Source organism: Netta rufina (genome assembly GCF_964035555.1).
Source record: "Netta rufina genome assembly, chromosome: 1".
Taxonomy (NCBI): Eukaryota; Metazoa; Chordata; class Aves; order Anseriformes; family Anatidae; genus Netta; species Netta rufina.
In genome coordinates this window covers 89,002,886-89,030,744 of record NC_140123.1, presented here as the reverse complement: position 1 = coordinate 89,030,744, position 27,859 = coordinate 89,002,886, and the positions used below count along the sequence as shown (strand labels likewise).

The following is a 27,859-nucleotide window of genomic DNA, read 5'->3' as shown; positions in this document are numbered from 1 at the left end:
TTTGCGAACCAGAATATTCTGCCATTTTTTCTTTTGGCTGGAATCCAAGCATCAAAATGTAGGCTTTTGTAGCTGTGGTGAGTAATCCGTCAGCAGGGAAACCATGACAGCCTAGGAGGAGGAAAAGAAAAAATCCAATCATTTTGGAAACAGATACTCCATAAAAATAAATAAGGGGAAAATATTTTCTAGCTCTAAGTCTTGTGTTGAGAGTTATTGGCCTGACAAAAAGTGCACGCTTAGATTTATTTGCTAGAATTTCTGATGATGAATCAGGAAAGAGCTGAAAATCACTTAGGATGTTCTGTATCACAGCTGATAGGTTTTTTTAGTGCAGACAAAATATATTAATGGACAGCCCAGCACAAATTCAGACAATGCACATTTAGACCAAAAGCTGAGGCCTTTTGGTGTGCTATACTGTATCCTCAGCTGCTCCTAGGAAATGCTGTAGGTACCAAAACAGCAGGTGGGCTTGCTTGCAGATTTCAGTAGAGCTGCCATTAGCATCAGCAACAGCCATGCTTGAATAAGGGCTTCAAAATGGATCCCAGTTTAGCTATACTTTCTGTGGTAAAACATGGAAAATACTCACTGAGGTTAATCGTCTGTCATGTGCCCCTCCTGCTTCCCCCCTAGTATTTGATACACAGCTCCAACAAACCCTTGGGCCATGAAATGAGAAACAGGAAAGTCAGATAGATAAAATAGTGCTGAGGCAGCTTTGCTGTCCTCCCTGCACCTGTATGCACAATGAGCCCCTGTTCTTGCTCAGTTTTGAGAAGGTATTACCTGCTTCACCCTGTCGTGGTTTCCCAGAGATATCTGACTGTACATTGTTCTTTTGGCCCAGGATTTACAGGGGCTGTGCTCTTGCTGCTGGGCTTTCCTTTCCCCACAGCACCACTCAGTGTGACAGGTAGACCCAGGCACACGGTGGGGACTGAACACGCAGCTGTGCAGCCCCCCACTGCTGCCCATTCCAGAGCCGCACAAATAATTTATTTTTCAGTTTGCTAGCTGAGCTGGAAGGGTTAGAAAATAGGGTACAAACAAAGCCCATGCATTCTTTATTTTTTAGCTTGATAAAATACAGGTCTGACACTTTTCTTAACCAAACAAAATGTATAGTTTGAACCCAAAGTAAAGGTGTTTTTTATGTGTTTGTTTTAGGGTCATTAAACGTTGTAAAAATAAAATAAAAAGTACGAGCACTTTTCAGAAGTTTAAGGCCAAAACACCGCACTGAATTTAATAAAATTTGTTAATAATTTTCACTGTGTCCAGAATCTCATGTTTTGGTACATACAATACTCAGCCGCTTACTAATTTAAAGCACATCTAGAGTTCATAGTTCATCTGAGAGCTATGTTAATGCCATTTGTGTTTGGTTTTTCATCTCAAAGTTTTCACTAGCTTTTGTCAACATGACGGTTCTAACGCCACCAATAAACAATGGCCTACTGAGATCCAGCAGCAATTTTCTGAAATTCTAGGAATGCTGAGAGAGGCGTTATGGTTTACATTAAGTGCCAAGTGTCCTCTCATGGTTCCCATGGATCTCACAGTATCACACACACCATGACTTTGCAGGGTCCCTCAAAGTTTTGCTCTTGTGGTGCTTTCTCAGGGAGAGTTCCCATTGGTTTCAGTGGCAGCTTTTCTTGAGAAAAAAAATGCAGAATCTCTAGCACCATCTGCTTTAAGTGTTTGGGAAATTGTAGTTTGTCAGACCAGTCCCTGGGACCTCAGCATTTAACATTTTAAAATGGAGCAGCTAAGTTAATCATTAGTGTAAATCTGGTGATTTAAATAAAAATAAAAGAAAATAAAATTGCAGTTTATACTTCAGGTTTCACTTAGTGATAAAAACTGGGTCAAGCAACTGCAGACTATTATCAAAATAGGTCACATTTGTGTCCAGAAGTATTTGAGCTACAAATATATGTTGCCTACAGTCAAAACCATGATGTGCAGCGGGGTGCATTTGAAATATGTGTATTAATATTTATGGTTTATTGAGAGACCATATTGAATCCAAGCCTGTAAAAGTAGGGGCAGGACAGAAGCTGACCTAACCTCTAATCATGTTATCTTCCTTTTTATACATAATTGTCCATTTTTCTGTTTTCTGCCTCCTGGAAAACCAATGATCTCGGAGAATAAAATACTTCATCATCAACTTCTTCAGGTTTTCTTGGTAAACAATGTAAAAATGTCCAGCTTGGGAGCAGCAGATTTCACAGTCTGCAGATCAAAAAGAATAAAAAAAATCAAGACATATGCTATTACATTAATGAAAATTTTAACTGGTAAAAAGGTTTACAAATTTCACATTAGCTCCCATTCTAGTGACTTTGATGATGAACTCAGAAGAATTCCACTGACATCAAAAGAATTGCTTATCAGTGAATAAGGTGGGAATATTCCCATTCAAGTCAGTAAGAGTTCAGTGCTGCTTTCACAAATTCCATTTTTTACTTCTATTTCTCTGACTTTAGAAGGAAGTAAAAACTCTGGTGACTTAGTGGATCGATAAAGTACAGATCAATAAATCTGTATTCGAATGTCATACTATAATATAATACTATAGATAATTTCAACAAGAACACATTAAACCATGATTTAAAAGGCTGAGATTTTTTTTTCCTTTTGATATTGTCACTCGTAATATATATGTATTGATCTAATATCAATAAACAATGAAGATTTAAGCCAATTCAGAGACATACCCATTAATAGTATTTTATGAACTTACGTTAAAATACACAATTAAATCAGCAGTAATTCTATCAGCAAGGAAAATGTCCTTTTTATCTTGAACAATTAATAGTTTACGACATCATATTATGTCTGTTTTTATTCTGATATGCACTTCAACTAGATGATTTTTAAAAACATTTATTCTGTGCTTTATACATTGGCAGATAGACACAAAATTGTTCCAGATTATGCCCAGACTATGAATTAATCTGTGAGCTGCTCCTATTAAATAAAATGCAAGGGATCTTTTCTGGTGGAAAAAAAAAAAAAAAAAAAAAAAAAAAAGAAAGGTTAGGAATAGTGTTTTTTGTTTTTGTTTTTGTTTGTTTGTTTGTTTGTTTTATAAAAAAGTAAAAGATTAGCTCTCCTGCACTGGTTATGTTCTGGATTTAGATCTCATTGGGAAGCTCTGAGAGAGGCCTGCCATGTGAAGAGTACATATTAACCCAAAACTTGTTATTTTGTGAGTTTTCAAGCTGAAGTAAGGTTTGCACATTTTGTTGTTGTTGTTGTTTGTTTGTTTTTCCCCATAGCTCCACTCAAAACCACACGAAACCCATGCTTTGTTGAAGTTGATTCTTACAAATGCAATCTGTAAAAGGATCAACCAAAAATGAAATCTGAATTTTTACCTGCATTGTAATCTGATAACCTTGAAATGCCTTTAGTCTTCGTTCCTTTTCCTCTTCTTGTCCCATGCTTATCCATGTATCTGTAACTAAGACATTGGCACCAGTTGCAGCCTCCAATGGATCCGTTGTGAGAACCAACTTGGTACCATACTAATGTGAATAAAACAAGGAAGATCAGGAAATCACAAAACTTCAACTTCATTTATAGCAAAAGTAAACTATTCAAACTACTGTAACAGGCTGTTTCTTGGGCTCATACCTCTTTGGAGTACTCTTCAGTTATTTTCATTATTCTCAGGTCTGGTTCAAAGCCCTGCCAAAAGAGGTGATAGATAACACGATGGAACATACATAAGATCTTTAATGATTAGAAAAATACTGACTGAACTATTTTCCTTTGGAAAAAGCATGTTATTCAGCACTGTAAAGCTTCGGGAAATTACTTTGATTTTGTTGAAAGTTCATTTTGGGGATAAACTGGTAGAAAGCATTCCGATAAAGTAAGGAAAATGTATTTCATCAGTTACAGAATGAAATACCGATACATCAGTTAATTCTTTGTTCTAAATTGATTCTTGTATCTTGCAAAATCAAAGGTTTGCCCTTCTTTCTCCATGCCCACAGCTTTCTTACCTTGGGCGTTGCAATATGCAGATGCATTCCTAGCTTCGCAGCGCTCGTCATGATGGAGTGGAGGACATTGTTTCCATCCCCGATCCAGGTGATGGTGAGTCCGTCCAGACCACCGTAGTGCTCCTGCCAGATGAACCACACAGCCCTGGGGTTATGTGCCAGGAGAATGGAGCAAGATGATGACACAGGGAGCAAGGATGATGCCAAAGAATGCAGTGATTTTATGAGAGTATGGATTACCCTAACCTGGAACAGCACTGCAGTGTTGACTGTAGCTTTGCCTGATTTCACTCACAGCCTGTACATGTGCAGCTACTCTGGCCCTTAGACACCAACAGATAAGGTCTAAGGAGGAACAAGAGGACCAGCAGCACCCATCTGCAGATCATGACAATTTGAAGCCCTTTAGCAAGGCTTGTTTTAAATAGGCAAGTTTATAGGTACTTGAACTGAGACCAGAAAACTTGCAGAGATGTAACCAAGTGCTTCTATATGCCTGCTCTGTACTACACCTCATGACTCGAAAGGCTAATGGCACGATGGAGAGCCTTTTATTCTTAATTCAAAACTGGGCCTTGATACTATTGCCTTGTATTAGCTGGAAGCCAGACAGTGTTTCAACACTTTGTATGACGTGGTTCAGTGCTTGTCAGAGAGGATAAGCATCCAGACTGCAGAGCTGTACTGACAGGCTACCTTGCAGGAAGGCTCAGCAAAGATGCCAAAAGGCTGAACAGGAGAAGGGCTGGAACTGCACGCCCCTCTCCTGGCAGCAGCCTTTCCTAAACAAATGATTGTAAAGTTGTTGCAGACCAAATTTACTGTCGTTTCTGCTAGTGAGCACAATTTTGAGTCAAAAATAGTAGCATCTGAAATATTTAATGCCATTAAAATGCAGTTGAAATCTAAATCTAAGAGTCCTAGGCTGCCTACAGTTTAAAAGCTAAAAATATCATGTCGTGAAAGTATAGCTTTTTGATTTGTAGACAACCATAGGCTCATGGGCAGAGCTGTGATGCGAGGGCATCATTTATGGGAGAGCAAAGCAGGACCTTGTGGACATGTAAGTTATTTTAGTAGAACAGCTCTGCAAGTCTCTAAGCATCGTTCAAAATCCTTCCACATCTCCTAGCAATGATGTTCCTAGGAGAAGGCCAAACTGAGGCATTTCTTTAAGGAGCTGTTTCCAGCGAGGGGTTAGCAATAGCTGAGACACAAACCCACAGCTAGGAGCAAATGAGAGAACCCTCAGTTCTTTTGATCTCACTATTTAAAAATAGACATCACAGCCTGTAATGCTCAAAGCACTGACTAGTGAGTCACAAATACACTGCTATGTTAAATAACCTCCACCTTATTACCAGCTGCTACTCTGCATTAAAAGAAGCACAGTGCATATTAAATACTTTCCTCTGTTTTCCCTAGCTACTTGCTGGTATGGATAAAATACAAAATACCGGAGATGTCTGTATAATAACCCTCATAATGTGCACTGCAAATTGCAAAGCCACCTCTGCCGTGACTGCTGTAGTGGACATAGCTGAGCTATCCTTAATGAAGATGTTCAGCTAATGGAAGAAGTCGTAGTCAAGGCAGAGTCAAGCTGTGTGCATGCCAGTGGAGCCTATTTTACATCGTGTGCTAGGCTTTGTGCTGCTGCTGGTAAACAACTGCTGCAATTCCTACCTCTTCACTTAAAGCCATCTCACTCTGATTGTGGCTTTGGTGCTTATCCTCAGTGCATACTTGCTGCAGGGCATCCTGTATTGATACATCCCCAGCATCCAAGAACATGAGAAAGATGAGAGGATTGCACTGGTCATAACCAATGAAGGCAATACAATAACACATTTTGTATTTCTATTTTGTAGCACATGCTTGATCGAATACACAGAGGGAAACCTGCAAAAAGTGTTTCCCATGACTGTAATGATCAAGGTTAAACCATAATCTTTTCACCTGGCCCTCTGAAGGTACTTTTCCCCTTGTATCACTCCCCAGTTTTTCCAAACTCTGTTATATTAATGCAGGGATTTTACCTGATTGGGTGTTCTGCAGTTTCTCTTTATATTTGGGACCTGACTTCAAAATATTTAGGCTACTGGTAAAACCACAAAACAATATTTAGAAAATCCAGAGTCCTTCTCCCTTATGAGTGACTCTTTGGCAAGCTGATGACTGCTGTTTCAGTGAAACAAAACCTGTTTTTGCTATTCTCATGAAAAAAATCCCTGCTAAATAATTAATGCCAATTTTACAGTCAACTTTCTCACCCTCCTGCTTCTTCTGCTATGTTTCATTCTGTTCTTCTCCGTGGTTGCAGTGTATCAGTGCACCAAACCACGGGGAAAAAATAAGCATGCTCAACAGTATGGCACTGTTGTATGTTTAGAGACGACTAACTAATTAATTAATTAGGGGCTTTCATGTCTGACTCTATGTGGGATTGCTTACAGTGAGGCAGAAACCCTGACACCACTATAAGTTCCTTCTGAAACATTCGGCCTCAATGGTCATAGCAGCCCTCAATTAAAGCAAGCTTTTGAATGATGAATCAATAGTCCGTCAAAATTTTAAATGGAAAGCAGAGGACAGTCAAAGCTTTAGCCCTTTGGGAGACAGCGTGACCTGGTAAATAAAAACCAGGGCAATCCTGGAAGGCATATGCTGCACCAGTTATTTTATTCCTACCTCGGTGTTTGGCATGGTTATTGAAACAGTGTGTTCCAGAGGATCAGTCCGGATCTTAGCTGGGATTTCCAATTGTTAGAATAATGCTGCTGCTGATGGTGATGAAATTAAAGATTATAATAATTTGAGCTCTTTGGGTTACAGTTTGGGAAAAGATTGAGAATAGACAGCAGCTCCCTTCAAACAGGGCGATGCTGTCATTTGTTGCACTATTTGAAAAGGAACCCCCGATGCATTTGTTATGCTAAACATTTCTTTATGCCAACCATTTCTTTCTGAAAAAGAAATTTCCCTTCAGACCAGTGACATAAAAGCTAGTGGCATATGGATCCACTCTAATTACCAGTCTGGCCATCCTGCAGTCAGCTACAAGCTAGCTGATTTGGCCAGTGGCATTAATATCAATTGAATCAATGTCAATACCTGCTTTGTCCCCAGAATACAAATTGTGTGATGCTGCCCGTCAGCCCAGCTTCGCCGAACAGAAATTGAGAGCCACGGCTTCTGCCCAGGAGACTGAGAGGCAGTGGGTGGGCTCAGGAAGCGGCTGTTGTACCTCTTCAGCACAGAGAGGGACATAAAACAGCCATCCATGTGCACAGCAGCAGCACACCAAATTGTCGTCTTTTAAGGCCAAACCCCCACGCTCTCCAAATCAGGTTGCAAAATGTTTACAACCATTTCTAGTGGGTTTCAAGTCGAGAGCAAACTCAGCACAAACCAATTTTTAGAAAGAATGCAACAGGTATGGTAAGGAAAACAAACCTGTTGGCATAATAGAGGACATTAATACTGACCGCAGTATTAAAGGGGAGAGCCCACGCAGACTGAAAACCTGTGAGGGGCTGCAGATTGCTCAGGAAGAAGGCACCAGGCAAGAGGATGTTGAACCTGAAGGATCTCACCCCAATACTCATGACAGTTTGTAGCCTGACAAGAGCACCCTCAATACAGAATGAGAAAGAGACAGCCCCAGTAATAAACCCAGTAATAAAAATGTCTGGGGAATGGGCTAGAATACACTAACAAACAAACAAACTAGCAAACACAAAATGCACATATGAAATAGGAATCAGAAGCCATAAGCAGGAAGACAGCCTGACAAAACAAACCAGGAAACAAGGCAGAGGAAGTTCTTGAAGAAGATGCAAGAAAGCGTCTGGAAAAATTAACAAGATTTAGAAAATGGAGGAATAAAGATGTGCTAAACATGAAGAGGGCCAATATGCCCGTAGAGCCGCAGTGAAAAACACCAAGGGAGATTAAAGAAGAGAAAAAAGTACATTTTGGGTGTGTACTGACAGCAGGGAGAGGCCTAATACAGGCAAGAAAGTATTTACAGAGATAAAGAAGAGGCATTTTTAGGAGAAATCAGCTGCATAAATTCTGTAGCCATATGTAAATATAAGGCTATCAGTCTGTGTCACTATTGTATTTTGCATGCATGCATAAATCAAATAAATTGCTTTTGCATTGCAGAAAAGCAGTCCGAATGTTATATATGAATTTCTAACTGATATAAAGAATCGGTGGTGCTATTCAACATCCCCATATTAATCTTCTTGCAGGGAGTGCTCAGATAACATCTTCTTACCCTGCAGAGAATCCCATGAGAAGTTTGGTTGTGGTAAGCACCAACTAGACCCTGTGGCTCCCACTTCTTCAAGTGTTAATGCTACTTCTGTGAACTGGTAAAGTTCATTACACGAGTGAAATGCTGTTTTATTAGGTGCTGTAAGACCAGCCTTCTTCACCTCAACATACTGTGCAGAAAAGAACAAAGGCAGCAGAAGGGCAGAAAGGAAAAGAGCACGCGGTGCCAACACCCGCAGTGCGCTGCTGGGAGCTCCCTCCCTGCCTCCTGGGTAAGAAAGCAAGAGTGTAAAGTGCAGCATGCCCTCTGCAAGGTGGGCAACTATCCAGCTGCTCAGACAAACTCTGAGCTTAAGAACATGATGGAAAGGTCAGGGGATAGATAGGAGTGGTTGGAGGAAACAGTGCTCTGCTAGCAGGTTGACTGGGAAAGTGTTACAAATTTTAAAACGCTTCCATGGCTGTCCAAAAGCAAAGTCACTCCCGGAGACCTCAGTGAGTGCTCAGTTTATCACAATACCTCTCCACGTTGGATGTTTCTTTTTGAGCGTCAGCTGTTATAATCCTGTTTCCTCATCATGTCAAATGGGCAGGGACAATTATTCCAAAAACTCCATCCACAGTGCTTGATGTAACAAGGACAGCGACTGCCGCTGCTGCTGTCCTGGGTATTCCAACCAAGGGAAAGCCCACCCTGCTGGGGCATGTTCACCTGGAGCTTCTACAATTTCTGCCCTATTCAGGGACTCAGTAGAGGAGAAGGTCAGGATGATCAACGGGGCATCTACCCATTCAGCCAATCTCAGCAGGTTTCTCCCAGATTCAGTGGAGAAAGAGACACAACTCTAGAGGGTAACTGAGATGCTCAGCAGCTTCCCTTCATTGACAAGACATGGAATACAGGGCTACAACACTGAAGTTTGGTGCTGCAGTCAGTGGCATGAACAAGAGCAGTGGATGAAACAAGATTTACTGGCAGAGATACCAACAGTTATGGAGCCTAGGAGTCACGATTACTGGTGAAACTTGCTGTTCTCAATTGCTAAAATGCTAATAACCAAGGTGTTTGTAGGACAGAACCTCCCAAAACACAGTGATAATATCCATCAGTTTTACAGCTGCACAGTGTTTAAATAAAAAGATGATTTACAGTGTTTGATGACGTTCTCATTATGACTTACCATCTTACATAATTTTAACAGCTCACTGAAGCTGGCTCAAAGTAATCTCCCACATGTACGTATCCTGAGGTATGCAAAGCATTTTAATCTCAATTTCACTTTTTTTTTTTTTTTTGCTAGTCTCTTCATTCTTACTATTGAAAATTGTAAGAAAAATAGTAATCAAAGTAACAAAAAAGTATTTTCACTAAACATATGAATGGTTCAGTATTTAAAGTTAAAGGCATGTATAATTTGTGATTTCTCTCACTAGATCTCTTCCATATACTAAATGTCCTATAGGAGAGTCTTTGGCAGCTGAGAAACACAGCTGAATGAATCAGGAAATTATTCTAACCCTCCTTTTTTCAAGCAGTGTGATTCTTATTCATTCAGAAAGCAAACAAGGTCAGAAGAGTTCATCAACGTTGTCAACCAGCCCTGCAGTACACCAATATTTTTTAATAAGCTAGTTCCTCAATTGATTGTAAAACAGCATAGTCCTTCTGTTCACAGATAAACATCTGGCATTCTATGTGTAAAATGTCATCCAGCTGTCAAACCAAATATTTCATTAGATTAGAGCTACAAAATATGATCTTTGTTAACTGTTCTTTGATGTGAGCAAAGTTTAAATAGGTTTAAGAGCCTGAACATTGGGGATTTGCACCGGTAGCATTAACTGGCTTTTCAAAGTAAATTCAAAGCAATTTCCCAATATATGGATAACGACTCCTTTTACATTGTTCATGGGTTATGGAAGCATCAAGAGTGAACTACTGAGTCTCTTAAAGTCAGTAGCAAAACTTCCCTTAGCGTTGGTTAAGCCAGCATCTCACCTTTATCTTAGTATTTAACCCTCCCTGCACATTTTTAAAATTGCAGCCTAATTCCAATGATTAATTTTATGCTTAATTTTATGCTTAACTTCAGTACCACTACAGCAGGTAGGACTAAGTAATTGTTTTAAATTAAAAAGTTTCTTAATTATATTCCTGAATAAAGATCTGTTTAAATAACAAGTGTCATGCAATTACCACTTAGAAAAACCTAGGACTAAACAGTTTTGAACCTGACTTTCTCGGTGTTATTAAGCAGGGATTATATTGTTACCTGAAGAGTTAGGTAATCAGCTAAAATCTGTAGAGGATGATATAAATCAGACAATCCATTGATTACTGGGATTGTGGCTTCTTTCGTCATTAGGTCCAGATCATTATGCTTATAAACTCGAGCCAAGATTGCATTTGTCATACTGGACAGCACCCTAGGGGACAGCAGAAGATATCCAAGTCAAACATAATAAATACATCCCTTTTGCACCCTTCAATGTGCAGTGCATAAATATTAATGAGAAGTGGTAATGAATCAATTTTTTTTTCAGCTTTCTGAATAATGTATGATGCCTGCATAAAGCACTTAAATGCAGATATTTAACAAGCTGCTAATAAGCAAGCAGTTTTACTTATTAACAGACCATAGCAAGTAAATGAAAACTACTGCTGTTTCTCTTCAGCTTTTGATTGTAGCTACAGATAGAGCATCAATAAATGTTATGTTACGTTAATAAATGAACTAAGATAAGAGATTGCACAACAATGTAATACTTGAAGAATTCGGTAACTTTGGAGGAGATAAGATTTCTTGAGTCTTTCATCGAAGAACAAATGTAGTATTGACTGGATATTACAGTGCCTCTGCATGGTATCTTGACCTTTGTGAGGATTAGGACTACAGATCTTTCTTAGATCACCACAGTCATTTACTGATCTTAACAAACATGGGAACAGGAGGCCAACAATACCAGCCTGTTCTTTCTCCTATCTATATATCTGTATATTGACACTCCTGATATCAGCACTAAAGTAATGTCCGAGTTTGAAACTCATTATACGGATAGGGGCATGCAGGATTCACTGTGCCACTCCGGCTTTAGCCTCGTTTGCCAAAGTGTGAAAGAGTCAGAGATTAGCATGGTGGATTAGCATAGCATACTCAGTGTGCTCTGAATTCTTTAGATAAATTAAACATGGATTGTGGCTCTGCATTTCTGTTTTAATCAAGCCCTGAAGCATGACTTTGAAGTAGCATTTTGTGTGCTTTAATGTTATCTTTAATAGGACCTTAAAACAACAACAACAAAAAAGAAGAGACTGGAGAGAAGACTGTGAAAAACTGTTGCAGTATTTCTTTCTGTTTAGCCAGAAAGGATTCTGATACCTCCTCAGGTGGAAATATAGCTGTTAACCACATGGCCTTTACACAGACAAATTTCCTGATGAAGTAAGTCAGTAACAATTTTTTTTTATACTGACATCAGACATTCCTTTCACAAGCAAAACTCTTAAAAATGTTACAAGATTCCCAGTAGAGCTCTTTCTGAAGGAAAGACTGCTGATAGCAGCCACAAGTGTAAAGGAGGAACTGAACAAACTATTTACTGATTGTAAGCTATTGGAACACCGTCTGTGTGACTATTTCTTCCTGGCTCGTGATTTCTATTATTTTGTTTGTCTGGATTCTTTTATTCTAGCTTGAAGTATATGGCTTTGGAAAACCTGTTCTGAACTAGCCATCATACCTCTGATGCATGACCTCTGTTGTTAGCCATCTAATAGGTGTCCACCCTAAACAAGAAATATCTAGTTCCACTTCAGACAAGGAAAAGAGGCAATCACATTGAAAAATTGCCCATTTATCTTGGACATTTTATAGGATATTAGGTCAGCTGACTCCTACCTCACATGACAGATAAGGCATTTCAAGAAGATTGTTCCTTTACGGGGTATGGCAGTAGAGGAAAATCAGTCATAATCAATGACAAACTAGTGAATACTGCTGCATTTCCATCTTTACCCTGTTGAAAGTAGGTACTAGCATTATTGGGCTCCTACCAGAAAGACATCAGACTGTTCTTTTTCTAGCATTTCTAGATATCATATCTCATAGGAGGAAGTCCAGATGGAAACTGGGATAATCTTTCATGAAATCAAAACCAAATTAAATTCAGCCAAAAATCTAGACCTTATCTGAGGAAATGAAGTCTCTTGTAAGCAAAACAATGTAAAGGAAACCCTATAAGTCTGGAATTGCATAGTAAAAAAGATCTAGTTAGAAAAAAGTCTTTAGTGAAGATGAAGTTTTGGAAGGTGAGGGGGAGTAAGCATAGGTTTATCAGGATTTGCATTTGATGGAGTTATTAAGGTTCCTATGCTATCACCGGCTACAAGTTTTTGTTTGTTTGTTTGTTTGTTTGTTGTTTGTGAGCCTATAAACTTAACCTTCAAAATCCCAGAGCTTGTAAATATATGAGTACATTGGAATGCTACATATGAATCTTTTCAAAATAAGTTTTATTTCTACCTAGAAAAGCTGTGAAGTTTTGCTCAGCTGTATCCCCCATGGAATTCAAAAATAAACACAAATAAGAATATGTCTTTTGATGTTACCTCTGAACTTTTTAACCCAATATTGTGATTTTAGAGCATTTGTGTACTTTTTGGGTAAAATATTGTTATCCAGAGTTTGGAGTATTCTACGTATTTTTTGAAAGTATGTATCAGTTCAAAAGGTTTAATTTCCTGAAAAGACTACTTCATTGTCATTGATAGTAGTAAAGAGGCATGTTGTAGACTTGTTCTTAGTAAGAAGTAAACCCACCCACCATAGATGGAGAGATTCATCCCCTGATAGTTCCAATGGACTCGTACAATCATCCTAGGAGCTCTTTATTACTGCCACTGAATGTTATGGCCACTGAGCTATAGTGGTGCACAACAGAACTTCTCTACACTGGAAAAAACAGATGCAATAGTTATATTTCATTTCACGTCGTGGATCACACATGCTAAACACTGAAAGGCTTAGAGCTCCTTAATGGGTAGTAACTTTTTGCTACTGTGTCAGTGTAAATGTAAATGTCTTGCGAAGCATGGAAGAACTGTATTATGACCAAGTAATAAGTCACTAAAAATATGTTCACAGCAGAAATGCTTTCAACCCTTACCTGCTGCAATTATAATAAAAAACGTGGACTTTTATAACTCTGTGTCCCCTTTGCTTTAAGTCTCAATCTTAAGTACTTCTAAGGCCTTCGGAGCCCTAGACACAAAGCTGTAAATATTTTAAATACCCTCTGGGTTTACTACAAGCATTGTTTTTTTATTCTCACATTAACTGAATGAGGTTGGCATGTCATCCTTCATTCACAATATATGCCAAGGAATTTATAATCAGGTTGTTCTTTTGGGTAAACTACTCAGTCTTGATTATGCAAAGTCAATAATAATTCCACTAATGAGAGCAGGACTGAAGCAGAGCACGTGGGGCTCTGTAGTGACTTGGGAAAGCCTTCTCTCCGCTGTCATAGGCAAGTGCTGTGACTCAGCAGAGCAGAAAAATCCCCAGGTCAGGGTCTTGAATAGCAACTTGACCTGGAAGAGGGAAGCAGTGACAGGGAAAAGGTGGGGTGAGGGCTTGCACGGGAAGTGGGAGCTTTCTCTACCAAATGGAGACTCCTCTGGAATGGCTGGAAGATCTGCTTCTTTCTGCCTTTTGCCTTATTTCTTGTAGTCTGTCCATCTTTCCTCTTCCATTTTGCTTGTGCAAGCAAAGGTCATTCAAGATACTGCAAACCAAAGATTTAATGGCCCTTTGTTACCCTATTTTGGAAGAAAAAGAAAAAAAAGGTCTACAGAAGACATGTCCTTTTGTGGATCAGAACAGGGCTGGATTTGCCATAGGGTTGGTATGTGAACAACAGAGAACCTCCAGACAATGGCATTATGCGCCTGGTGCAATGGTGCTTGGAGAGGTTGTTGCAGAGGATCACTCTACAAGGGCCCTGACCACATCCTTCTCCAACCTGGAGGCTGGAATGAAGAAGAGGGGAAATCCTTTGAGAATAATACTTCTATCACTTAGGGGGAGCTACCTTTAATATGTCTTCCATTCACCTTTAATATGACAGAGTAATTAAACTGGGGCAATGTGCTATGATGTATGAAGAATTTCTTTTGAGGGGATGTGTTTGCATCCCCTGGCAGCTCTACTGAACTGGCCAGGTGGATGCAGTGACCTAATATACCTCAGACTTGACTGTGAAATCTCAGATTAATCTGGTCCCTCTGTAGGCTCATGAGTTTCCACAATTTTTGAATCACTGAAACTCATAGTTACTAAAGCAAGTCATTGGGACAGTTTCACTGAAACATCTAATGCTATAGTTGCAGCTTCTTGTGATATTGGCAGTTATATACCTAGCAGGAAGTCAGCATTTTCACGCCTCAAGAGACTGAAATTTTGACTTTCTACTATCAACACCCATATGTCCTCCACTTCAGCAGTTAAAGGCAGGAAATGAAAATTTTAAATGTTCTAGTGTTTCATATTTTTCTTACATTTTCCTTGGGTTTCCTCAGATAGAGAACAGCCACACAGTTCTCAATCTCTCCCACTAGACCGTGAAAACTGTAATACACAGCAGGGCAATGGAACCTCGTCTGGCTGATGGCATGTTTTGACTTGAGCCTGACAAACCTGACACTGCATATCTTTCACCAGAACAAAAAGGATCTTCCAGATGCTACTAACATTTCAACGGCTGAGCCTGAGAGAATCAACCCCAGGCTGCAAAAGGGCTTCCTAGAAAGAAGCACAATGCCGAGGCTGGGTGAGTCTTTAACATATGGAGGGCTCTGAAAAATAGCAAGGGCATCTGCAGAAGATAACCTCATGTTCTGCCTACTTTGAGCTAAGTTCTTTCCAGCTAGGGCAATGGGGATAGACTGCTAGCTACCCATTCCTGTATGCAGGTGGGACTTAGCATGATTAAGATCTTCCACAGGTGCTGATAAGAGAGTGATGCCATAGCCCAGCCTCCAAGCAGTCCTGACAGTGAGTGTGGCAGTGGAGGAAGGCACATGGCATCAAAAATTTGCTGCAAAGTGTTGGCCAAGATTGGTGCTGCTGAAAGGGGGGGATCAGAGTGGCCTTCAGTGCTCCCCTGCAGGAGTTCATCATCAGCTACTATAACTAGGATAAATAAAGTCTTTGCTTTCTGATTTTGTTTTTTTGATTTACCTGTCAGCTGTACTTCTGTCTCCATGAGGAGCAACAGGACAAGAAGGTTCTAGTCTTATCTGAATATATGTGCCATTATCAGTGGAGCTGTCCTACAGAGGTTTGTAATATGTTTCTGTTTGTGTGACTGTCACGCTGGTTATCACTCCACAACCAAAATTCAATAAAACTGTTTCTTGTTGTGAGATGTTTTGGAGAGCTAGAATGGTTGGACTGATGGTGTGCAGAGCTACAGTTTCTGTGAGCTGACCTGTAAATATTTAAGAATTTGGAATGCCTTCTGATGTTTTCCATAAAGAAAATATTAACTTTGAAAAACCTGCAAGACAGGTTTCAGCCTGACCAACTACCTCCTTAAACATTAATGGTGGACTTGGCAGCGCTAGATTAAAGGTTGGACTAGATGATGTTAGAGATCCTCTCCAACATAAATGATTCTATGGTTCTGTGATCTAACAGATATACAATGATCAGCCAAGTGACATCTTACCAACCTTGCGGTATCCGTGAGACTCTCGTTAGTGCCCAGATGAATATCTTGTGTTGTAAGGAAGGAAGGATGTCCTCCAAGGAGAGCAAATCCTACAATGAGGACAAATTAAAAAAAAGAAATTAAACACCAGCACCTCATACTTATAACCAAGTTTTCATGCAAAAGGTATTCACAGCAATAAAACGAAAAGTCAGCAGGCCATCCAAATGCTTAAAGTCAGGCACCATGAGATGCAAATAAATGTGTTAGAATAAAACTCCTCAGATATGATGCTTTGCTAAAATTTCTAGGCATGAGATCTGATCTGTTTTCATAGGACCAGTCATTCAAGCTGCAAGGCTACATATTGTTGAAATATGTGGTTTCCCGTTAAGAGCTGAGTAACCCATTCATCATGCCGAATTTCTATGACGTCTACTTCAAGGGACTTTGCATCACAGAACTAGAAAGGACCATCTGAGTCATTAGGTCTAAGTCTACATCCTTGCAAGAAGTTGCAAGGATATTCACTCAGATAGAAGACCTTAAGTTTCCTCATATATCATTATAAACTTAAGCTGGGTCACAAATAACCAAGTGTCTTAAAAACAGTGACGTGACAGGGACACAAGGAAAGATCTCGGGCACTGTCCATATCCCTCCACCCTGCAATAGTAAGGAATTTACAAGGTGAGACAAGGAACCAGATGGATTAGGTCTGAAGACTGAAATACGTTCCTGAACAGGAAATCAGGGAAAGACTTGAGCATCATTTAAGAATATAAAACACTTTGGGAAACTTGACAGTATTTTAGACTGACAAATCTCACACTAAGGGCAAATCTCAGGCTCCATCGTGCCTTATTTCCATCGCACCACCACAAGAAAGCTATATCACAAGCGACCAGCTGACACAAACATAGAAGGAAACAGCTTTTTTTTTTTCTTTTTCTTTTTTTTTTTTTTTTTTGGATGGGCCCTGAGGGGGGTTGTCTTAGAAACTTTCACTAATGGTTTAGCACAGGCCTAGCACAGGACACAGCATCCTACCACTGGGAAAGTATGAAGAAGAGGGTTTGAACTGGGCTGTAAGTAGCTCTTTAAGGCATTTACTGTGCAGTGGGAACAGTTTTCCACATTAAAAAAAAAAACCCTGCTAGTAGAGAAACTGTCAGGGAGGTCTTGCCTTGTCTCTAATACCCACTGTGGAGGAAATTCTGGAGAATCCTGGTGTGGACACACCAACCTTGTTGAGACAAACCCTCAGAGGAATGAGCCTCTATGGAGACAAAAAGCTAGATAAAAGGCCAGGTTATTTTTATTGTTGTGAAGAGAAAGGCTGCATACGGCACAGAAGAGTGGAGATGCCCTTCTGTACCATAATGTGATCTCTTGGAGGTGCTAACTGTTTTTATTTTAAAAATTAAGAAGCAAAAAGATTAAAAGCTGCTTGGGCTGGTTGTAGCCATTAGATGGCACTGCAGACATCGTCAGGACTGCAGCCTTAACGTGATGTTTGTAAAAGCACGTCAAAGATTAAAAAATTGACCCCACAACTACTCTTCAAAAATGATCAAACCAGGAATGAACACTGAAACCTTTCACAGCTAACACCAAGCAATGAAGTTCAGGCTGCAGGTGTGGGCCGCACAGTGGGGCCCCTAGCACAGAGAAGCCCTTATTAAATTCAGTCCCATGCGGGAAGCAAGGTTGAGGTGAGGTCCTCTAATTCGGATCAGTTCAGCCAGTCTCCAGACTTTAAAATGAAACCTCGCCTTTTGATGGCCTCAATTTCCCCAAAAGTAGGATTAAAAGCAATGATGTTCCAGATCCCACCCTCAGGGCAACTCTCTGTTCCATCCATCCAGTGTATATTTATTTTTGCTAATGGGCCTGACCTTACTTTCCCTTTGTCATTATTAAGAATTGCTCCAAATCACAGTGAGACTGGATTCAGACCCAACAAACTTTTAAAAACGAAGCATCACTTATTCTACTGCTACTATTTGCTTTCAGAAAAACATTATCAATATGCTTGCTGCTTCACCCTTCTTTCTTGGTTATTCAGAAGCCTTTTTGTATTAAGGCAGGAAAAAATGTTTAGGTTTCCCCAGATACTTTCACCTCCTCTCTGCAGCTTAGCCACAAACACTGCATTTATGGGAATGTGCATGCAAACTGGTGCCTAGACATTACAGCCTCTTTATTCAATGCCAATTTTTAAGTCAAGATCTCATGGATGAAAAGTTATAGGTAGTAACTTTTCCTGACAGATTTCTTGTTTGTTTGTTTAAAGTTATATGATAATGTCAGTGGTTTATCCCAGGAAGTTCCACACAATACAACAGCTCTGCACTTCAGGCTTCTAAATGAGGACACTTTGGTTGATGTTTCACAGTCCAGGCAGACTCCCATGGACAGGTTCTGTTTTCTATAAGTGATGCCCAAGTAGATAAAGAGGAATCTGGACACTTATTCAGAATTGCCAGGCGTCAGGCAGCCTAGTCAGATCCACCACCTGGAGTCTGTGTACATAGCAGAGTCCTAATGTGTTGGGTTTCTGCTCATGAACTGGCCATCTGTGCAGGGCCTGAGAACATATTTCCACCCAAAACTTTCCATCTGTAAATATAGGAGCTCTGTGCTCTAGCTGCTGTGTAGTTGCAGGGGAAGTATCCATGCTTTAGACTCTTTCATCCAGACTACTGACAGGAAAAAAAAAAAAAAAAAGACTTTTGAAGATATTCAGCAAAAAAGCACACTCCGGAGTGCTATGTTAAACTGCAAGATCTAATCCTCTTCGTTGTTGCAATCTGGTTATATCCAAAGCCACTTGCTAAGTGTTTATATGGATCTCGGTATCTTCAACAAACCACTGTAAATGTTCATACTGGGGAGACAGAATAGATTATTATCTCATTACCAAACTTCTTACTGCTGTTAGTTTGTAAATAATGGACAGTTTTATGTCCCAGGCTGTGGTATTATTGATCCCACTTATGCAAATTCTTTTACTTAGGACATGACTTCTGGTGATTGTACAGACCTGGGTTAAATTTCCATTCCAACCTGTTGATGCTACATTGGGTAAGTGGGCCAAAGAGAATCCTCTTGTTCATACATTGGATACACATTTATGTGGCTGCCTTGCTATCACCAGGAGCCATATACACCCATCTTCTCAAACTCAAAGGAAGGATCCTGTTTTATATTTCAAGAATCGAGATTTGGATTTGTTAGTTTCCCCACTGCCAGGATGCCCGCCTCCCTGCAGGATGTACAATCTACCAAGTATCTTTCAGTTTAGACTGATAACAAAGAATGTTTCTAGCTAACAATTACAGGAGCATTCCTAAAGCAGAAGCCTGAAACCCAATAATCATTTTTAAAGTGACCCCTCTAACTGGAGAGTAAGCTAAAAGAGTGCTCTTGCCCACTTTGTAACGTAGCCAAGCTAAACAACACCAGCCACTCTAATGAAAAAACATACTATATATTCTGCCGTGTAATATCATCCCCACTACAGTAGAACATGCGAAGTGATGCAATTATTTCTGTGACAGTATGTAGTAGCCTTCAGGCATTGCCTTCATCTTCCCCTCACTCCCATGGTAGGAGGCATGAGCTGGGAGTAATTCTGATGAAGCCAGTGGCAGCAAACCTCTATAAACCTGTCAGAAGGAAAGAAAGTACATAGGGATTTTCTGCCTGCATTGTTGTAACTCTGTTTCTTCCTTGTGACATACTGTCTACATTCAGTTTCTGTGAAAGGATGGGATTTATTCATAATTTGCTAGCTAAAATGTAACTTAAGCTGTTTATTTTAAGAGTACCACTGACAAACAGAATACTTTACAACAAAGCTATAACACAAACAGGGCATTCACCTTTATGCCATACCTGAGGATGTTTATTTTACAAGTAATATATGACCATGTGGAACACCTTTGTTTTCAAAAAGTATGCAAGATCTTACACAGAATGGGTGTGAGATTCTGACTGCAAACAAATGACATTTACCAGTATAATAGCACAGATGTCACATTTCCCAATATAATAGCCAGTGATAGCAATAAATACAGTAGGTGTTGTAAAACTGGATTTACTTTACCAATAGCCTGTGGAAGTTATTTGTAGTTCTTCATCAAACTTACAAGACCACTGCTATTCTAAAAATGGTAAAATAATACGGGTTTCAGAAATGTGCTTTAAGACAAGATTACATTTTTTCAACAGGGTAAAGGGACCATGGATTATGCCACAGGGACCTATACATTATTCAGTACAGTCCCACTGCCGTAAGAATAAAATATTTTAGAGATACAGTATATTGGAAAAGCAACTTCAGCTGTTCTGTTATATTATAAATTCATGTTTATTTGTTTTTCAAGAATGGAGTTCTTCAGAGGCATAGAGACAGCAGGACTTCTGAAAGGACTTCCACAGTGTTCAGATATGGCAGCAATCTTCTAGACACTGCATAGAGTAGATGTTGCAACCAGCTTTTTCCCAGTTTCTACTCCTTTAAATTGAAACACATTGATTTTTCTCTAATTGTTCCTGCAAGTTTGTTCAGATCAATCTGACCATCAGAACTTTGTCCCACAACTGACCTCTTTCAACATCTCGAAGGTGCAGCTTTTGGGAAAAGCTATTTGAGATGACTCCTCTATTTTATAAGCAAACATTCCAATCCACTTCAATGCACAGTCCCACTGGGCATAAGATAATTGGCAAGAAATGAGCTTATTCAGTGATAAGGAACACATGTGACTCCGCATTGTTTTCAGCTATAAATTACAAGGGACAATTTGTGTATAACAAAAAGTAGGTGAAATACATAGATTCCATGGACAGAAAAAACTCGAGTCTGCCTTTGAAACAATGTCTTAGGCTTAGTGGACTTAAGACCAAATAACTGAAGGTGTGAAGATAATGCACAGAAGTTAAACTGCATTAAACTCCCTTGTGGAAGCTCTCACTCAGAAACAATTTGGTTTTATTTCATTGGAGCTTAATCCTTCTTGGATGATTTTATATGCATTAGCTCCCATCCTTAAGCTAATTCATCTGAACTTTCCTGAGCTTCTTTCTTCCATAAGCCTTCCAAAGCCAAGGACTAAATAGTGCTTCCCTCTGAATACAGAAGCAAGAAGGATAAACAGATTCAGAGAATTCATGATTACCTGCCATTATAAGTATGGCAGGCAGCAAGGAAATGGCCTAAAAACTCCAGTATTAAAAGGCAGGTTGCCCTTACAAAGAGGGAACACAAGTTAGAAACACACTCATCTAGAGAAAACAGAAAGGAACAACAATTCTATATAAAGACCAAGATGAGCAGGTAAAGGCCTGTGCTATATGATAAGAAGGCAAAATTAGAAATGCTTGCAGATGACCTATTTTCTTCCTCGCGTTATTTTTACCTTTTCCTTTATGTCTTGTAAAGAAATGTGAATACTCAACAAGTTTTCTATCCCTTAACCTATGAGAAGCTTTTTCTTCTCTGATAAGTAAAAATGTACTCAGAAGACAATCACCAATTCACAGTTATTCCTGGTTTTCCTGGTACCATGCAAACACATGAATAAACAATTTAAGTAGTCCCACTGACTTCAGAGCAACTACCATGTAAATAAAGATATGCATGTGTTTCAGTGTTTGCAGGACTGTATCCCAATAATAGTGTTCCAGTGCCTCATCTTATTAGCCTAATACCATTGAGTCTCCATCGAGTTATCTTCCCATGTAGGTAATCATGTTAAATTTCTTTTTTCCCTAACACTATCAAGGCATTACTGTGATTCCCCATCTAAACACATACTCTGAAATGTGACAATGGTAATGAATAACACACTTGAAAGATATTTACTAGAGCTTCCACAAGATGTAATTTGTGATGCCTACTGAAATTTATGTTGGGAACTGTGCATATTGGTGAGAACTTACATCAGAAACGTTCACTTTAACCTGTTGCTTTATTTCTGGTCTATCATGTGTTGGAATGATCTGGTGAAATTTCAGTGGCCATTAATATGCTAGGTGAAACACTGTTAGCTACCATTCTTTTCCTATTTTTGTTTTAAAACATTAGGTGTCTCTTAATTAAAAAAATGATAGATACAAAATTATCTGATGTTTTTCAGTGTAATACTCACAGTATACAATTTCAAATAAAACGTGGCTGGGCCATTGCTCTGATATACCTGTTTCTGCAGATAATCTCGTTCTTGTACTTCTCTTCTCAAAAATCATGGCCAAAGCTTTTCCTTGCATTAAAGGTAAGTACTGGAAAACAGGAGTTGAAGGCATTTCAATTTTATAGTCATTATCAATTTTCCACTGTAAAAATACTTCTTTTACATTTTAATTCAGCATTAGAAAATTCAAAACTTTAAAAAAAAAAAAAAAAAAAAAACACACAAAAACACATAACTTTATTCCTCTGCCCTTTAAGAACATCTAGCAACAGAAAAGGTTAAAGAGAAAGATCTAATTACAGGGGCACAAAGACACTGCATTTCGGCACCCAAATTGATCTCCCATTAAGGAGAACTGTTACTAATTTTATTCCCATGCAATACAGGGAACTGTCTTCTATTTCCTACATTTAGTGCTGCATATACACCATGTGTAAATGGATGAGATTGGCCAATAACAGGGCCAGCCATGCAACACTGCTTAACTTTTTCATTTGCAAAGTCTTCTTCAGTATTTAAAGAATATCTCTGGACATTTTACAGGAATGTTCTTTGATCTGCAGTATGTGGTTCACAGTCTTAAAGAGCTTAGATGATGATGTTTAGGACAAGCCAGCTAAATTGCCAATTCCCAATATCTTTCAAAACGATATTTATTTCAACATCTGAGTGACCTAAATGTCAGTTGGAGGATTTTACCTCTCCTTTGTGCTTTATCCTGTGTTTCAAGTCTGAAGCCATCCACAGCAAATGCTTCAGTTCATCAGCTGTGTAGTTCTGTAGAGTAAGGAGGTCGCGACCTTTCAGGCTTACATTCATTTGAGCTGGTGGCCCACGCCTGTGTCAAAAGAACAAAAAAATATACTTTTGGCATTTGACACAAAATTGTACTCATGTTAAAACCAATGAACAAGCAGCTGAGATCTGTCTTGCTCCCCTCGTTTGACCCAGCTGGATCAGCTTGATGGACTGCCTTAACTGGTTTCAATAACTTCTGTCACGCTGGCACGACATGCCACCATGCCATATATTGATCACCACAGTAACAGTGTCTCAAATTGTATTATGCACCGCACATTAGATGTAGCTTCTTTTGCCTTCTGATATGTGTATGACTTGACCGTGTGCTGCCTAATCAAATAAAGCCAAACACATAGCCACTCAGGGCTTGGTGAAATGGCTTACGAGGAGACTGTAAAGCTGTCCTTTCGAGCACAGAACATCGAGGAACTGGTCTTGGTGTTCTCTTTCCCTTACACAACATAATTTCTGCTATTTTAGGTGAGGTGTATTAATTAAACAGTTGAGTCAAAGCCATTAGTTTAAGATTAATAACAGAGTGACAGATTAGCCCCTTCTCTAGCACTGTATCTATAGCCCTCCTTAGTGTAACACAGCTTGCACTGTACTCTTGCTGAAGTTTTGGATGGGTGCAAGCTAAACTTTTTTTTCTTTTTTTAATTAAAAGCAGCATTTTTGAACTGATCTGATGGAATGGAGTACTAAACAATGATGCAAACAGCTGCTTCTGCAGCTGCTGGTTTTGTATTTCCAAGTAGGTTCCCCCTGAGCTCACCTCCGAGGCCAGGCTCAGCTACACCACCTGCCCATTGCCATGCTTCTGAGCCCACAGTTAGGAAAATTCAGGAGAATATACTGTAATTTCTGTTCATTCTTCTGTTAATTCTGATGAATAAAAGCTCAGGTAGTAGATAGGCCTATGTGGCTTCTAAAGATTTTGGTGCTGGTTAAATCTGAAGGAATGTTTTTTTTGGGCAGAATTCTGTTGTATAGGCTCAAATTGAAACTGGACAGGGAAGACGGCGTCTCTTAAACTAATAGTACCAAACATTATTACTGTTAATTTGACATCGCAGTACAAATTGCATGACTTTTCAAATCACGAAGCAGAATTTTTTCCTTTAATTGAATGTTGTGTCTTTTCTTTTTGGACACCCTTAAGAGTTCTTTAGATAGACATTATACCACCACCATTATTAAGAAGAGTTTTTTCACAGTGAAAAGGATTATGTGTAACAGCAGGAACATGGAGAATATAGGAAGAAGTAGCACATGAAATACAGATGCCCTGGTGGTTAATTTTGCTGGAGCTCAACACATGCTGTCATATATCAGGGTAATGTGCTCCAGAGATTATGCAGACTGCCAGAGGATCCACCACTAAGCTAGCTGAGCATAAAGCATCACAAAGGTTCCCATCAATGTGTACGATCTGTCTCTGCACAGGTCCTCAGACTGCAGAAGGGGTGCACTTCTATGGAGCACTGTTCAGATAAATTCAGATAAGGTAAGATAAGATTTCTTGCTTTCTAAGTTTAGAGAGATGTTGCCCATGTATTTTCTTACAGTGTTGCTGAAAATTGATTCTCAAGTGAAATGCAATCTGAATTGTATGCACAACTTCAGTAATACGTATTTGTCAGTAACATTTAAAATAATAATTTCCACATTTCCAAGACATAAAGACTAGTGTTCATGCCACTACAATCATTAGTAAAATGAAGTTACATATTTTTCTCTAAGTGTTATCTTTCTGTTTCTATGCCTGCCTCCAAACTGAAGTAAACAACTCAGAAACAGTTAGCAAGTGCCCAAATGCCACATTTTTGAAACTGAAGTGGGTATTACAGAGCTAGCAAAATGGTCTCTTGTACTTCTGTCTTTGATAACTTCAGAATAGAATATGCCTGGCATTAGAAGAAAGGTTGGGCATTTATGCATCAGGTAGCTTCCACCATTGCTTGAAAAACAGGCTGCCAAGGTATGCTAATGAAATCCAGTCCTGTGAATACTGAGGCTATATCTTGATATTCAAATCAATGTATATGACTTCAATATGTGCATTCTGAAGTTTCTGTGCATTCTGTAGTTTCATGAATGTGACCTTTTAAAAATATTTTTTCAGAAGAGGGATTTGCTGTTGTGTCCAGTTTGGGGGAATGAAAAAATACTCATCCTGTTTTAACATCTCTGCACTTGCTTGCTGCTTGGTCACTATTCTCCTTTGCTGCATCATTTCCACTTAACAGAATGTGCCAAGTTGGAAAGAACCCACAAAGATCATCAGGTCCACAAAGGACCACCCAGAAATCAAACCTGTGAGCCTGCGATGGCTATGACCAATGACTGCACTGCCGTTCAAGTGTTTTTCAATAATTCCCAGAATAATCTTCTCCATAACATTACCAGGCTCTGAAGTGAGACTCACAGGCCTGTAATTACCAGGTTCTCCTTTCTTGCCATTCTTGAAAATTGGGACAACATTTGCCAGCTTCCAGTCAACTGGGACCTCTCCAGATTCCCAAAACCATAGAAAAATAATTGAGACAGGTCTTGTGATGACACCAAACAGCTCTTTGAGTGCCCTGGGACGAATCCTGTCAGTCCCTCATGGACTTAAATGCATCCAGATGAATGGATGGTTCTGTTTTCAGTCTTCAGTGCTTCTGCTCCCTGAGTTTCTAATGGCAACCTACAATTGCTTGAAGGGAGTTACGGAAATTGCCTAGTCTGCCTCTCAAGCAGCAACATCTGTTCACAGGTCTTGTTTTACCACTTGGCACCACTAAAAAGTGTATTGAGTAGTACCTACCACTAACTTCTGCATTAGTAGACGGTGAAGCACTAAAATTTTTTATCCAGAAAGGATCTGGTATTACCACCCGTGGAGATTTTCAAGACTTGGCTAAGCAAAGACATAGGTGACCTGATCAGCTGTTGTCAAACTACAAGAAAGTTGGACTATAGATCCCTTCCTGATCAATGTGTTCCCATCATGATTCTGCTTTACTGCTATGACCTTCAGAAATGTGTTCTCTTCCCTTGTCCCCAACCTTGGAAACAAAGGCAGAAGTGGTCAAATGAATTGCAGTTAAGGGGCATGAGACAACAAGCCAGAGTTAAAATGTAACAGGCAGAAATGCAAGGTCAAGCAGCTGCACATTTCCTTCTGAGCAGGGATAGAAATTACTTTGGGTTACTAGCATATAGATTGAAATATATTATGTTATCTTGTGATATCAACCATGGTGTGCTTAACTTGTAATGTTCATAAGATAGTGATGATTGATAGTTTATGCCAATGTTATGATATGGTGTAAAAAAAAAAAAAAAAAAAAAAAGACAGCATTATGCAGGGAGCTTAATAAATTGGTTGATTTTTGAAAACCAGGTTTACTGGGTTTACCACAGTTGTTTTCCACACCTGCTTTTCTATCATTGCTGCTAAACAGAGAAAGTTCCCACTGATTACCAGCAGTGAAAATCCATAAATCCATTGAAGAAATTATCACCCAGGCTTCAGGACAACTCTAAAACTGTCACAAATAAACCAAAGAACTCAGAAAAGGTTTGTTTCATTTCTTGTAACATAGAAATTATACATAAAAATGCCATTGCACACTAGAATTTCTGTTTATATGAAATTCCTGTATATTGCTTTCTAACACTAATCATTTGTTACAAATGCTGTGAATATTATTCATATTGACACCAACACAAAAATAGATAGATGTGGCATTAAGTTTCAGGCCTTTAATTTTAACTTGATTCTTGAGATGTGACAAGCATTAGAAACAGCTTACTGAAACAGTGTCGTAGAGGTACTTTTCAGATGCCATAGGGGAGGGACAAGTTGATGTGGTTGAAGAAGGAATCCAAGTGAGGTTACGCAGATGGGTCTCCTTGGTTAATTTTGAATCCCATATCACATAATGCTACGTGCCTCAAATGTACACAGAAATAATAATAACAAAAAAACAGCTCTGAAGCTGATTCACCTTGCAGCTTCAAGGAGATAATCCACACTCCCCCCTCCCCTCCCAGTATTGATCATGATAATTGTCTAAACACATAAGGATTTCCCATGCTTTATTTAGATCTTTATCATTTACAGTACCTGCAGTGCACACTGAACTCAAGAAGAAACATTTTTTCTTGGTTTTGGAGCTAAATCCCATGGAAAGAATTAACAAGATTTCACAAAACATAAAAAGGAAAAATCCTCCAGTCTCATGAAGACTCAAAGCTTGCTGCCTGAGAAGGCAAAAGGGCACTAAAAATGCTAGCAGAAGCCTATATCTCTCACTCCTCCACAGAATTCAATTGCCTTTGTCTCCAGTTTTCTGATTAAATGTCACTGAATGCCAGACAAAAGAAAAGGATTAACTTACCAAAAATGTCGCAGCAGATGCTTGTTGTTCCATGTTAATTTTTTAATATGGAAAAAACTCCTCAAATTAAAAAGCATCTTCCTTTCACAGTAGATTTCTCTCCGTCCTGCAATCAAAGTTAACAGAAGTGAAGTTGTGTGAAGCAGCCACTGTGCAACTGAGGATACTATGAAGAACAGACAATCTTATCTTCGATTTTTCCAGCCTGGGCCGGGCCTGGTCAGGGCTCATATTGAATCTTTTCCTTGGTTAGATAAAATTCTACAGGTAAAGGCTTTTCACAGGGTCCATTGCACAACTCACAGCTTGTGCTCTTCTGTCTGGGACCATCATATTACAGCTTGTGTCAATAGCATATTGTAGCAATTTCATGTTTGTCAAATATCTGTGCAGGAACATGTCCTAACAGAAACAAAAAAGCGAAGGAATAACTGTTGTGGCA

The 27,859-nt window shown here is 39.3% G+C and overlaps 1 protein-coding gene across 1 annotated transcript; it reads right to left on the bottom strand.

Moving 5' to 3' along the window:
- Nucleotides 1–51: 51 nt before the first annotated feature.
- On the bottom strand, nt 52–27,494 carry OTC (ornithine transcarbamylase; the record flags this gene model as incomplete). The annotated part of the gene is given in 11 exon segments (XM_084283414.1): nt 52–111; nt 2,109–2,228; nt 2,230–2,247; nt 3,396–3,545; nt 3,655–3,708; nt 4,029–4,151; nt 10,586–10,739; nt 16,048–16,135; nt 22,232–22,313; nt 22,925–23,063; nt 27,418–27,494. Coding segments are annotated over 11 exon segments (1,065 nt in total).
- Nucleotides 27,495–27,859: the final 365 nt, after the last annotated feature.